This window comes from Cardiocondyla obscurior, linkage group LG14 (assembly GCF_019399895.1).
Source record: "Cardiocondyla obscurior isolate alpha-2009 linkage group LG14, Cobs3.1, whole genome shotgun sequence".
Taxonomy (NCBI): Eukaryota; Metazoa; Arthropoda; class Insecta; order Hymenoptera; family Formicidae; genus Cardiocondyla; species Cardiocondyla obscurior.
Window position 1 is genome coordinate 1874058 of NC_091877.1, and position 15142 is coordinate 1889199.

At 41.8% G+C, this 15142-nt stretch overlaps 1 protein-coding gene across 1 annotated transcript in view; it reads right to left on the reverse strand.

The window, feature by feature from the left end:
- LOC139107873 (glutamate receptor ionotropic, kainate 2) overlaps positions 1–15142 on the reverse strand; it is a 99292-nt gene that overhangs the window by 18947 nt on the left and 65203 nt on the right. The window contains exons 8-9 of the mRNA XM_070665746.1: positions 3096–3197; positions 2898–2999 (exon numbers count right to left, since the gene is read on the reverse strand). Of these exons, the coding sequence (XP_070521847.1) occupies positions 2898–2999; positions 3096–3197 (204 nt within the window). The remainder of the gene's footprint in view (positions 1–2897; positions 3000–3095; positions 3198–15142) is intronic.

Sequence of the window (15142 nt, forward strand, 5' to 3'; positions counted from 1 at the left end):
TGTGCTTTAGCATTTCTCTCTCTCCCTCTCTTTCTCTTTCCCTCGTTTGGATTCCGCGTGTCACAGAGATAATAATATTAAATAACGAGGGGGATAAAAATGTTAGCAATTTAAAATGTTATAAAATGTTGAATCTCGACGTATTAATGCGCTCTCTTTTTCACCTCCCGTCTTTCCTTTTTTTTTAAAAAAAATTTTTTTTTTCCTTTTTTTCTAACACGTCGCTTTTTAACGCGGCTTAATTAATAATACGTCCTGAATTCTCTGTATAGGCAGCATGCAGTTAATCTGGTCGAAATTCTCATATGCAGCTCGTAAATACCAAATCCGCTCAACGCACCCCTCTAATTAAATCTCTCGCGTTTCCGCCGTGGCACAGTCACCGGCCCCATTTTCATCTAAAATGGCGGAAAGCTTCATGAAGTGAAGCTACTTTATTGCATTTCAAGAAGCCGATTTGAATTTAAATTTAAATCTAGAACCTCCCCCGCGCCGCGCAGTTAGACCTCCGACTTTCCGTGTCTGAATATACGACCACCGGCGCGATAACGTTCGCACCTGGCGAGGGAGGGGGCATCTTTTTGTCTATATTTTTCCCTTATTCATCGCGAGGATAATATTTGCTCGGTAGAACGAAAGCTCTCGCTCGTTGTACGTTTGTTTCTCCCATACGTGCGCAATTATCGGAATTCTCCGGATAATTTTTCTCGTTTCCGCCGCCCGGTATTCGACGACGATACTCCAACACGATCGATTATTCGTATCAACGTTTTATCAGATGTTTAATTCACTGTTTCCGCGCGCGAGATATACACATCCTGAATTCGACAAAAGTTTTCCATTTAGTAAATTACAATGCAAATTTGTTATCACGCGCGAGGAACATTATTATTAAATTACTGCGGACAAATTAGAAAGAAAAAAAAAAAGAAATAATAATAATTAAATTAACGTGTTGTAAACTTTCTTTTCTTGTTTAATTTATCGATCGACCCGTAAATGCGAATAAATAAATTCTACAGGGTGTCTGAAATAAAACTTCTAATATGAAAACTGTGGGTAGGGAATCTGTATACGTATCACATCTGATGGTTTTATTTATTTGGCGTCGATCATTAATACCGTGTTTTCCCCGTTTAAATGAATCGATTCGCTCTGTAGGAAAAATTTTTCACGTTTAAATTATTTATGATATAATCGTAAACAAAAATTACCGTTCGAAGCGCATTCAGCTTAATTCATTATCGTTAATCCAGTATTTACGCTTCTCACGTTATTCAATAAAATATTAATATAACAGAATATAATAATTATTTTTTATTTTTCGATAAAGATGAGACTTTGTGGCAAAGCCGATGAAATACGCGAGATTGTAATAAAGAAATCGGCGCAATCACGGTACCGAGACATAAATAAATCGACGACGAAAGGGATGAAATGTAATGTTGTAATGATTACGCAAAATAGCGCGATTAATAGATAACTCGCTACGATTTTTAACTGACTTACGATCTTACCTTCGTGCCGATGGCATTTGGGAGTGGCTAACGCGCGCATTACGAGGTATTACACATCGTAATCTGGTTTATCTTTGCAAGAACGTCTCCTTATCCTACGGTGCTGTAAATACTACGGCCATAATGAATTGCTAGCGGCACAGATTCGACTGGTCAAACGTGACAAAATTATTGCGGCTATGTGCACAAATCAAATCGCAATTGAGTTTAAAATACTGCACAGAAAACACAATACGGTTCTACAGGAAGGGTGGGACAATTTCGTTTCCTTACGTTGATATTTTTACGTGCTGACGAATTTTACGCACGGCCAACCGTTACCGTTCATCGTGTAATAATCGTTTTCAATTCTAATCGGTGGAATTGTTTACTGAATTATCAATCAACAGGGTATTAATTCATTGACAGCTACGGTCACAGTGGTGCAACCTAATATTGGTCAGCCGCGACGTATTGAGCCACTACACAATTGATTTTAATTGTTAATACAACAATCAATAACGCAGTATCTGCTCTAATCTAAATGCGCGTGAGTTCATGTAGTAAGGCAGAGCTCCTTCGAATGTCCGAGCGGGCCCTAGGCCAGATTTCTCCGGCGAGATTATCTAGCGATACGTTAGCGAGTGTCCGGGACGGGATTCGTGTGTCAGACAGAGATGTGAGAAATGAAACAAACAAACCAAATCATACATGTCGCATGAGCTCTCGGACGATGCCGTTCCACTCGCCGGTCTTCGGGTCCCGCGCTCCGTACTTCCTGTCCGGCACCAGCTCCAACCGGTACGAGAATCCGACCTTTCTCGCCACCGCCGCCAGCAGGTCCACGCAAAAACCATAAAATCGCGAGTTCCCGGTGTAGTTCTTTTCGTGGTGCATCATCACGTACGGCGTCTCCTGCATCCGACGCCACACGAAACCACGGGGATTCATGCAAGAATAACGGAAAGCGCTTTGAGACCGCCGCGGCGTAACGCAAATTTATGACGAGACACGTTGGCGCCGACCATATCGAGGAACTTTCGACGGTTATCGCGCCTCTCGCTCGGCTCGCGTTTCCAAAATGGGTGGTTGCGGCGATGCCGGAGTTGAAATAGTAAAACATTCGGCATTATGCGACAATCTACCCCGCCTGTATCTACCCTCCGCTTTTTTTTTATAGAGAAAGAGAGAGAAAGAGAGCAGAAGTTATTATGAATATATTTAAATATATATTTTTTTTTTTTTTTGGCCGCGTCCAAATGTTGCATAATTTTGCAATGGAGCGTGCACAGGTTTATTAAAGTCGGAAAGCGTTTCCTTAAAGTGTTAACTTCCTTGTCATTGTAAATGAATAAATAGGTAGTATAATTATCGCGCTATCAAATTTAGACGATAACTCACCAGTATAGTGACGACGATTAGAGTTACGTTTCCAATGCTAGGTTCAAAGAAGGCCGCGTTGTCTGTGACATTGACGCCAGCGCCGGGACGCCACTCGCCAACCTGTTTCGCATAATATAATTTTATAATATGCACACTGATATTCGGGCCGCTCTCGTAACGCGCTTCCTGATTTGCTTACGATAAAAGGCGACGTACCTTGACGAGCGAGTGCTGTTTCAGTTTCAGCAGATCCAATTTAAACTGAATTCTGCGGCCTTCTTTGAATTCAATAGGCCCGGATATCCCTTTCATCTCGACCTGCAACAAAAATCGTTACGGACTCGCGTTCGTGAGAAAGCTTTCTATGTTACATGCATGAATCTGTCAACTTTATTTTATACGCTCGGTATATTCAACAGATTGAACTTAAAATAACAAGCAAGTTGTACACGTACATAAGAACAGGTATAAGGAAAAATTTTCAATTCCCCCGAGCATTATCCCTGATTCTGCATTGCGCCGTGAATAAAATTCTATTTAAACAACGTAGAGCTCAAGTACGGCGACACGAAGACACTTTTTAAAAGGCGGCATAAATGCCTGGTATATTTTTCGTTGGGACGTTTACGGTGAAACGTGGCCGCTGTTACAAATCGCAGCATTCGTTCGCTGAGTGTACGCACACACCTTCACCTGCTCCGTATAAACTACGAGCAGCATTAATATGCGATGCGAGGCCGAACGCGCGCGTCATCGACGTAAATCTCTCAATCTCGCTGTAACGTGTGTTTTTCCATCACGAAGACAAAACTCGCGATGTAGTTCGGTTAACGGGCTACTGGCCCGTATTACGGGCTCAGAAATTTTCCCGGCTGCCTTAAAAATTTTCGCACTTAGAAAGTCGTTACCGCTTACGTGAGCGTGAATCTCGTAAAGTCGTTAAAGCTTCTTCTCGAAGATCTTACGTTACTCGTGCACTATTCAGGCGGGCCATATTCACCGGCCTGCGATGAAACGCCGCGGATATCCACCGTTCCGATCGTTGAGCGATATTAAGAGATTGACGGGATGTTTAGCGAGGAAAAGGGACGAGGCAGACGGATACGTAAGGCTCCGCGGAGATCACGAAACGCGTAAACTTCAAATAAAGAAAACCGAAGATTGAATGTCTTTTCACGTGATCGACAATGCGATTTAAAAGTATTTTTAACACTTGACTTTTTCCTTTTTTCTACGACGGATGCTCGATGGCGATTATTGATAATTGTCATAAAAGAAAAACTCATTAATATTATTATAATAAAATTGAGAATATCATTTAAAGCTACATAATTTTTTACAACACTCTTTATATATTAAATATCGATTTACCTATACCGCAGTTTATGTAAAAATCTTCTAACATTTAATCCGTAAAACCGCAGTTTAGAATTGAAATATTTACGATATAATGTTTTAACTATTTTTTTTTTTAATTATTTTCTGCTATCAAATTGAGAAAGTGACAATTTTTTATAGTGTTACATTCAAGCTTCATGGATTTTTATATATTTACTTAATACGTGCAATGTAACATCGATACATTTGCTAGCCGCAAAAAAAAATTAAAATATACTAGCATTTTGACCATAAAAGAGAAAAGGAAAAATAGTTGTGTATAAAAATGTTTATAGTTTGATATCGTTTTACTTATTTGTATACATCCTAAAAATCATTTTTGACTTTTTTTTTCGTCGGATTGCTTTTATCGATTATCAATTCGCAAGTAAAGTTAAAACATAACACAGTAAAAACACATACGATCTTCCATAACACCGAATCAAAGTAAAAATACGGAACACTTGATTATAGCTTTGCGGAAATAAAGCTACGGGGATTTAAATGGATGAAGATTTCCCCGATAATTTCATTTTTGCGGAATAATGCAAGAACAGAATGCACAGAAATGGAAAATGAGACCGTGGAGCAAAGTAAACGCGAACCCAAAGTTTGATTACCTCATTAAGCGGCAACTTTCGCAAAGAGAGAATCCCTGATTTCTCATTTCGATTCGCCACACAATGCTTCCTATGTTTTTTTTTTTTCTTGAACACGGACGGCAAGAAATATTATATCGTGACATTTATTCTCGGTCTCTCTTGAGGCAAAACTATTAATGTGCCTCTCCTAAATTGTGTCTCTCGAGCAGCTTAAAAGTTACGCGATGCATAATCTCCGACATTGAAGTAACCCACACAGTCGCACCACATTTATCTTATGTTAGCCACATTGAATTAGTTTTATATTTTTCGCGAATGCAGCCGAGCTGACTGTCCACCAGATTTTTCGTCAGCGCGTAGCCATAAAGTGTGAAATTAACGTATGAAAAGCGACATTGTACTGAATTAGCAACATCGTATGTTTTAAATATATTACACCAGTGTTCCTCATAAAATATTCATAACATGTAAATTATGCTATTGCATAAATGAATGTAAATGTAAAATGTTATGACAGTTCGCAAACCGCGACTACTAAATACCGCTTCACGCGCATTTAAACGTGCTTTGTAATAAATTAATAAAACAAATAACGTCATCGTATCTACCCGCGTATACGCCGGGTTTTATTATTTAATTATAAATTTATGTGGCGTAAATAGAAAGAGTCCGACACTGAACCGCTAAATTGTTTATCTGGCTGCGCGATTTTAGTATTGCAAAGCCTCTTTTTTTTCTTTTTTCTTTCTGTCTCTATCTTACTCGAGACTTTTGATTTTTCTGTTATTAAATTATCTCGCGATTAATTTCAAGCTACAACGGTTTAATTCACCTTAACTCAGCCTGTCAAATGACGGATGTTCGTCAAATGATAAAGGTCGACGCTTTTTCCGGGGAAGAGCTTGGCTCTCGTCTGCCATAACTACGTGCCATTCTAATAAATAGCGTGCCATAAAACTCTCGCGGCCCGACCAGCCTCAATTCTCTTTATTGCGCCGATCAAAATTCAGGTGCGAGGGCGGGCGGAATAAACGATCGGTAAATTCATTGCGATATCCTCGGGGGGCCCAGATGTCCGGCAGTTTCGTTCGCGGCCGGTCTAATTAAAGCCAAAGCGGAAGTTACCACGGATTGCCGGGCGTGACTTAAATCCGAGAGTGCCTCTCCTCCGCGGCGAGAAAAGAACGCCGGCGGCGGGACCGGCTTGCGCGCCGCGGCATCGCGATAATTGTAAATTGTTATTACGGAAGACGCTCCTTTTGTCCGCGGGAAAATCCCCTTTTCATGGACGGACGTGGCGCGACGACTACGACCTTTTATCATTGTGCTCCTTTCGCGAGTCTCGGCGTCGCGTCGCGTATATCCTGCCCACGCGAGCGGAATATGAGAAGCGGTCTTAAAAACGAAACGCGCCGCGGCACGAATCTTGTGGCGCATTTCGGCCCCGCACATATACCTAGAGGAAACGCAACGCCGCGACTAGCAAACAGATCTCGTATCACGCGGCGAGGGCGGAAACTCTGCGCGATGAAATCAAAACGCCGTGGGGTAGCTCGATATATTTTGCGCACCTTAGAAAATTCTATTCGAACGACGGTAATAAATTATACCGAGATACGCGGCACGCTTTCTTTCGAGATACGTGCGAGTCCGTTCAAAGGATACGGTAATTAACAAGCGAGCCCCGTAAGCGTAACTAATTATACAATGGTACGTCCCTTACGTAACCGATTCCTTTATACTGTTGCGATTCATTGAGCAATAGTTATTGATTTGCGCGAGCGGACGAAACAATTCCATTAGTGAATTATTCGCGGGCGAGCCACGCTGCTCCGCAACGAAGTTATTGCCGTACGGACAGAAACATTTTCGAAGCAATCAGTAATCGTGGTCACTTTACGCGCATACGTGTAGCTCTTAATTGTCGATACTGTACTTAACTTCGCTTGATTTATGTATTTACTTCCCGTAATGAATTTGGATTAAAGACTCGCGTACCAAAAGTAAAGTTTGGCAAGAAAGCTCGCGGCCGTAAATCGCGAGAAGAATAAAAAGAAAGCAGGGAAAGGAATTTAAAAAGAAAGAAAGAAAAAAAGAACGACGAACTTGGATCGGCAGTTAGTAAATATCCTGTATATATGATTTAACACTTTTTTCCCGTTCATGTCACGCCGACGGGTTGAGCTCTCTCGCCGGTGCCGTAAAAAAAAGTCACGACCCTGCAGAAAGCCATTTATTTTTCTTTCACGCAGAGAGAATTCTTTTTTTATTTTTATTTTTTTTTATTTTTTATTTTTATATATTTATTTTACAATTGAAAAACTAGGTACATCACGTATATGATAGCGCCGAGCGTGTGCATTTTGATAGAACCATTATTAATTTATTATAACAGAGATATTTAACATTTTATAAACGTTATTTACTCGTCGTGTTTGTACGCGAAATGAAAGGGAATATTTATCTCGGGAAAAGAGATGGGGATTACACGAAGATATACAGAAAGTAGCAGTAAGCAGGTATTCATCTAGCAAGAAAAGTTTAAGTTGCCCCGGCGGAGAGCGAGGAAAGTCACCGTATCGCTAAATTTAGACACTTATACTTCAATCGTGTACGTGACGAGACAGCGTGTCTCTCACTCCCTCGTGAAACTTCGTTTTGCAAATGAAGTGTATATTTGCAGTTGCGAAAAGCTACTGGATGATGAAAGCTTCGCCAAGAAGGTACACTAACCTTGCCGAATCAGGAAAAATTAAAGTAATGGAACGAAATTGAAAATACCTCATTTTACGCGAGAAATTATCATTTTAAAGAGATATCTAATATTAAATATTTTCACTCGCGCATATTATACCGCTGTATTCGATAAAGAAGTACATTATACGTTATAATAATTTATTTAATATTTAAATCCACGTGCATATATTTAATTTAATAATTGTCTGGATAATTCATAATCAAACGATATTGAAAACCGAAGCTAAATGCGAGAGGGTCTTTTTGATAATTTCAATTAATATACATATTTCGCGGAATAGAACAATCAAAACGAACTATTTGTTATACGTGCGCGATGCGATTCTCGTATACTTATCGAGTTTTGATATGGCTATAATACCAAGCCGGATGTACGATTATAGATTGCTCGTTCCGGAAAATTTGCAATTGAATAATTCTCGGTACAGATTACATCGCGATTGTTTCTGGATTATATCGAGCGCGATCGAATGCGCGCTGAATGAAATTCTGATGAGAGATTTATGTCACTTTCGAAGAGTGCCATTTGTGACGTCGAATAGGTACGCGGGCGTTCGAGCATAATTACTGCGACGAGAATCCCTCCCGACACTTTGAGATACTCAACTTCTCGAATTCAAATCATTCAAATAGCCCGAGAGTGGAGGCAGCCCCGAGTGAGTTGCGAACGCGCGTTGATCTTGTAAGGATTACTTTCAATCTCCTTGAGCGATTTAAGATTCCCCGGCAGATCCATTTGAAAATTAAATAAGATCGATGGAACGGCAGACGCGATAGAATCACCTCGCAGACAAGGTAGGAATCAATCGAGCTTGACTGTGTAATATTGAGCGAAGCACGCTTACGGAAACGAACAAAAGTGGGGAAGTTGACGGTTTTATTCCCCGAGGATAAATTCTTTGTGAATACTTTACATAAGCGAGAAGCCGAGACTTCTTTTTGTGGCATTCGCGAACCGAGATGCAGATCTAAAGCAGCTACTCCGACCGTAGTTACGTCGATAATAATACTAGTGGGTGTACCGTAAACAAATATCTTTCGATATATACTCGTCGGGAATGATAATAATAATAAAAAACTATGTACACCTATCAAAAGCAAGTTTAGTAAATTTTTTTAAGCAGTTTTAAAAGCAAAGCATTTGCACCTTTTATCAGCATCGCGCCGTTCTCATTAATACAAAATCACCGTTTATAAATTTATTTCTTTTCCGCGAACAAGGGATGGATTAATTAAAATGTCGCTGGGTGTCGGCTTATTCCAACTAGCGCGGCGCGTTTCTTACGGAATTGAAAATGGAACTAGGGATAACAAAGTACGGCCGTAAATTAATGGACCCGTCCCTGCCCTAGTTAAAGCTACGAACTTAGACCAAGTCGTGAAACAACGGAAGACAACTCCCGGTGTTCCTGACGGGAATTGCCGTCGCGATGCCGTAAGGCCGTAAACGACCTTTAAAAAGTATTACGGTCGTAGGAAAGACCTCGGGCTGCATTAAGCGGTAAACCGCCCGAACGTGAACACCTAATTACCGCGGTAGCCTTAATCGCGCTATTTTTTCTTTTATTTTTTTTAAGGCGGGTGTAAGTCTATTGCATATGTCGGTGGAACTTCTCGGCTTTGCAAAAACAAGGCGAAAATTCCGGTTTAATAGATATATCGTAATTGCGGTGCTACAAGGCCTCGCGCGATACTTTCCCTTCGCGTAATTTAATTAAAGCCGGCGCACTTAATCGGCCGAGAGGTGAACGCCAAGCTTCGACTGCTTCACGGTCTCCAAAGTAGATTAGACAATTTATCACGCAGTTCTACCCCGTCATAAATTTTGACGCAAGCAATTCCGTATGCAACAGGTTGTAAGCCAACTATACAGACGCACACGCGGGTACATCATTATAGTTTAGACGTTAGTCACGCGATATTAGGCACCGGCTCGCTTTCGCCCCCGCCCGGTGCCGACGCAAGAAGCACAGGCGAGGAGTTAATGGTCGTGCCCGGCACGAAGCGCATTTAAATCACGCAATAAATTGCTCAACAACAATGTTCTTCCCGTTTCTCCCGGATATATCTTCCGGGGGGACACATTTTCGCTCTTCGCGCAACGGACAAGCGGCCGCGCGTTGACGCCCGGGCGTATAAACTGCAGAAGCGCGGCTTATCTGCGAACGTTTAATTAGGGGAAAAGTCAGCGGATCCTCACCACGGTGTAATCTTGTCTTCGTGCCTTCCGTATCCCTTCGTGCTCTCGCGATTAATCAAGCGCTCGCCTTCCCTTGGTGACTCCTCCCTTCGCTCGGCGGAGTCTTTGCTACGTTTCCGGTTGTGATAAAAAATAGGTAAGCTCGTTTACCGCTACGTCCGCCTTGCCGTAGGAATTCTTCGTGCTCGCTCGAAAGTAAATACCGTAATTACATCCCCAATTACGCCGCGTAAACATTGGCGTTTGCACATCGGCGGGTAACTGTGTTATTGGCGAGTGTCAGTTTCGCGAACGCCGATCTCTGATGAGAAATTGTCGCGCTGTCAGTTGCATTGGCAGCGTAATTGACGTTTAGACGGGACACTGATTGGCAGCGTGCCGATATTGTAACGAGCTGACAGACGATACGTTGCAAATTAACATTAATTAATTATATAATTAATAATTACTAAATACTTAAATTTTGCCGGGTTATCGTTTAAGGTGTGCATACGCTTAGCGAACGAACACCGAACGATCAGCGAACGCGAATGTTAAAATACAAATCGACATTATAAAAATATCACGCCCACGAAACGTCGCCGAGGAATATCGCGGTCGCGGTGTCCGTTCGATGTTCGTTTGCTAAATATACGCGCCTTGAAACGATCAAATTATTCGTACTTAAAATTTTTACAGCGTTTATAATTGCGGCGCTTAGTATCGCGATTATAGAGCCGTTTATACGTCCTTCGTCTGCGATAATTAAACGACCGTATCTTCGCGGAATTTGGAAGATTATGGGAGGCGCTTCGGTCGGAGGCGCATTTCCCATTCGGACGACACCGTATCTCGCGCGCGAGCTTTACCACGGCAATTATTTCTCGTTCGGTTCAATTAAGCCACTCGGCTGGAAGCATAATGTCGCTCCAGCAAGGATTTAGCAGAATGCTGAAATGCCCTATTAGGGAACAGAAACTAACTCGGTTATACCGTGCGACAATTCCGAGCTTCGCCCTGGGACATTCCTCGCTATCAAGGTACGACCGTCCACATTTGGAGGACCGGATCCTCGATAACATCACTCGCGGGAACGTTTGCACAAGCGAGGAATGTTTTCGAAAATCAGCTTCGAAATCTCTACACGAGCGTCTAGCGATTAATAACGTTACTTTGGAAAAGGGAAATAAAAAAAATCCCGATTAGTATCAAAGCAAGATTAAACGTTTCCTCGTCAACAATTAGCTGCTATTAAAATTACAAACTTCACGCTTTTCTTTCCGAAATGCATTTAACGCTTTCAGGAGATAACGTCGTTTAGATGTAACAACGCCGTAGATCGTTCTGTTTGCGCGTTATGAAAACGCATCGATTCGTTTTAGCTATCAGAAATGTCGTAAAGTACCCAACGGCGTTAACGGATGTCGCAGAGTCAACAGAAGTAAAATCCATTAAAGAATGTCTCGTAAAAAGGCACGATTTACCACGCGTGTTGCACTCGCCGGGAAATCTGATACGCGGCGAAATTTGACGTCGATGTCGTTCGTGCACGCGCGCCGGTGCCCTGAAATTGAATATCGACTATTGTACGCGCTGGGTATTGTTAATAGCGGCGAGTGACCGTGTATTGAGGGGGAAATGGGAGAGGAAAACTCGGTCATCCTGGCGCGGCTCCAAACCTTATCTAACTAAATGCCAGCCGGCTGTCATTAGCATTGCAAAGAGAGCACGCGAGCCGTAAATACGCGAGCGTTTAAACAACGTTTCCGTAGGTAGAAATAAACCGCGATAAAGTGTCGCGGATTTCGACGTCTTGCCGGGAGATTATTTCCCCGTATAAAAATGAAAAGAAGCGAAACGTCCCGCGTTCCCGTCGACGCGAACACGTGAAATAATGCTTATCCCCGCGGTAATATTAACTTACGGCGTTCTTAACGAGGCGTAACGGGGAGAGGACCAGTGCTGAAAGAATCGGTATAAATTGTTAGCGCGGCGCATTGTCTCATTACCGCGTTATTCCGCTACGTTTCTCCATTCTTTTGCGAGTTAATATTCATGACGTTTCGCGAGACGAGCTTACCGCGGAATGATTAAGTAACGTATGGCCTTACGTCGCGAGGCGAACGTGTATAGCCCGAGGTAGCCAGGCGCGTGATACGGTGTGTGTAATCTCTTCAGACCGCTCGACAAGAGCTTTTATGAGCGATATTAATCGCGTTATACCGCCTATTACGCGCGAGCAAGTAGAATGAGAGCAATTTGACCCGACGGTATCCGCGTCCCTGTAAATCCGGCACGTTACGACGCGTCCGAGCGAGCGCTATCTAAATCCAGGAGGATTTAAGAGCCGTCACAGACCGGCTTAGGGCAATGACGCGAAGAATGGATATTCTAATCACTTAAGGAAGATTTCTGCCTCTCTGTGCGCGAATAATTGAGCCGTCAGCGCGGATCCGCGCCTCGCGAGATGTTAACCACCCGTTAATTACCAGCCTTATCCGTCTTCCGCCGTGCGACGTAATTATTTCCACCGAATAAAACGCGTTTTTGTTTTCGAACGTTGCAGCATTGCCGGTAGCCGCTTAAAGTGGAATCAAATGTATTATTAATCTCATTGAATATTCAATACCCTTTTTCACTCGCCCCGTATTAATTTTCGTTGTCGAAAGCGTCTTGTTATTTATTAAATTAAAAAAAAAAATTCTTTTTTTTTATTTTTCCGTGATATCGATAATAAAATTAGATATATTAAAAAATGTTAATATTTAGTTAAAGAGATATTTAGTTAAACTTTTATCTTTTATAGGCATATTCTTTTGTTAAGAAATAAAAAAATTACATTAAAAAGAACTTATATATCCAATTTACCTGCAAGCGAGATATGCAGATTTTAGAGTTTTTGAGCGGAAAAATGGGAAAATAGGGAAACAATGTTGGTAGGAAAGGAAGCAAGTATCAGCGAGAGTAAATAAAAAAAGAAAAGGAAAAGACAGCTAAAGCGAGATTGCGATAGGTAGCGGTGGAGCATAACGGACGGCAATTTTAGTAAGCGGTCATCCAAAACATTGCACGACCTCGTGGATGTTTTGGTGAAAATAGAGAGGATCGGTACGAAGGTGGAACATGAGGCACGATAAAAGAACGACATCGCTACAATTTTAACATACCCTGGGATCGATAACCGCACATTTCTCGCGCATTCAGTGGTCTTATATTTTGCATTTATATTTTCTTTTCATTAAAACTGCGGATTTCGTGTGGTAAAACAACCGCGCGCGAAGCGGAATATCGAATATTAGGAAACGCCCAACACAATGAATGCGATCATTGACGTTACCTAAAATCACTTGTAAAATCGTTCGGTAACTCGACAATGGTATAATAATAGGCGAAAATCAAATGCGCGTGCAATAAATTCCATTTACTCGACAATGGCTGATATTTTTGCTTATTACTTTTGCGTTCACTTTTTCAATGAAGCCATGTTACATAAACAAAACACAATTTTTTTAAAATCCAATATTAATTATCTATAAAATCCATAAAAAAGAAATAGCTTTCAGTTTCTACATATCTCTTTTCACATCGTATGCGAAGAAATGTGTGGTTACCCATTTTGTTCAATTTAGAGGTTGATATGTTTAAAAAATATTTATATTAAAAAAAATAATTTTGAAACGTTAAATAATAAATGCAGTATTAACAAATATTAGATTTAATATTACGAAAGTCGGTCTAATAATTTAATTAAACAGAGTAAAAATAAGATACAAAATTGTATAAAGAAAAAAAAAAAAAATTCAATGAACAGTGCAGTAGGTCTATAATGCAATAATTGGTAAAAAGAAAAGATCTACTTAAAGTTGATTTGAATCTGTTATTTTAAGAAGCTACGAGGACTTTAAATTAAAGTACTGTAAATTAATTTTCGTGACCGTAAATGCTAAGTGTACAGCGTAAAAATGCCGAGGGGCGAAAACTCTGGTCGTACTACTTGGCGTCTCAACAATACGGTCACCGTCACGCGCAATATTCGTTTAACTTACTTATGGGAAATTTGGCGAGTGGACAGATTTTAATCCAACGACCCACTTTACGTTTGCCCTTGCAGTCCGGATACTGCCGGGCTAAATCGGGATAAGAAAGTAGGATAATGCCAACGAACTAAACAAGAACTCTCGACGCGTATGCCAAAATCTCACGAGTGAAAGATCCTTGAAAGGCGCGAGAGCAAACAATGCGAAATAGCTAATTCAGCGGGGTAAAAACGCTCGGAATACCGCCAAATGGCACCGCGTCGCTGTCTCGTGACACTTTTGCAATCAGGAGGAAAGAAGGATAACATAGATAGATCGAGGATCAAGTAAGTTCCACTTTTAACGGTGCGATAGAATTTTTATTACTTTTTCGGCATACAGAAAAATAATATTCAAGGTATCTCAATTAATAAATTGAAGGTTTCACGTGAAATCTCATTTTCACACCTTCGGGAAGGTCTATAGGCCAGGATTGCCTGCATTGTATTTCCCTTGCATCGCACAAGTGTATCGCGAACAGCCGCATTCACAAGCCGATGTCGAGTTTGTAGTTGATTGCCGTTTGTATGAACCGTATCGCGCGGCAGATGATATTTATTGGACGGCTCCGCCGTGCAAGATGGACACGTATCTCTGACGGTGAACCCCGTCGCTAATTCAATTCTGACATATTCGCCGTTATAATTTCACGCCTGATGTTATGCCGGAATTCCAACGCCGGCCGGTGGGTGCAAATATCCTCGCGTCGATTAGAAGCCCCTTCCGTCCCGATATTGGAATCTCGCAGCGGCGCTATTAAATTAATGATCGCGCTCGCGAACAATCGGCGCGCACCGATCGACGTGAGGTAGGAAGAGGGCTCTCTCGCTGGTACCAGCGCGATATTACGGGCAGGGAAATCTTAACCCTCGGGGGCGCATCGTCTCGCTGCGGATACTCGGGGTGGTAACGGCTAAGAGGGAGTTAAAGGGGGGAGAAGATAAACTTAACTAATTATGCATGGATGCAGGCAGCGAGGAGACATTGCGCGGCAAATGTGGACGGGTCGCATTGTGCCACGTTCAAAGTATGCGACGTTATTTTGCTTGCGGGACGGGCAAACCAAGGTAGTGCGCGCGATGTTTGCCGTGCTCTTAAAGGGGCCACGATGGTTGCTTTAGTACCGCGCGGTATTCCGGATTCGTTCCACGCGTTTCCTCTGTGAATGCTTTAACTAATTCTCGCGTAGGAGAATGTCACTCTAAAAACGCGAGGGCACTAACGGCTGTCATTATTTTCCCCCGGAATAAAGTAATACCGGAAACGATTTTT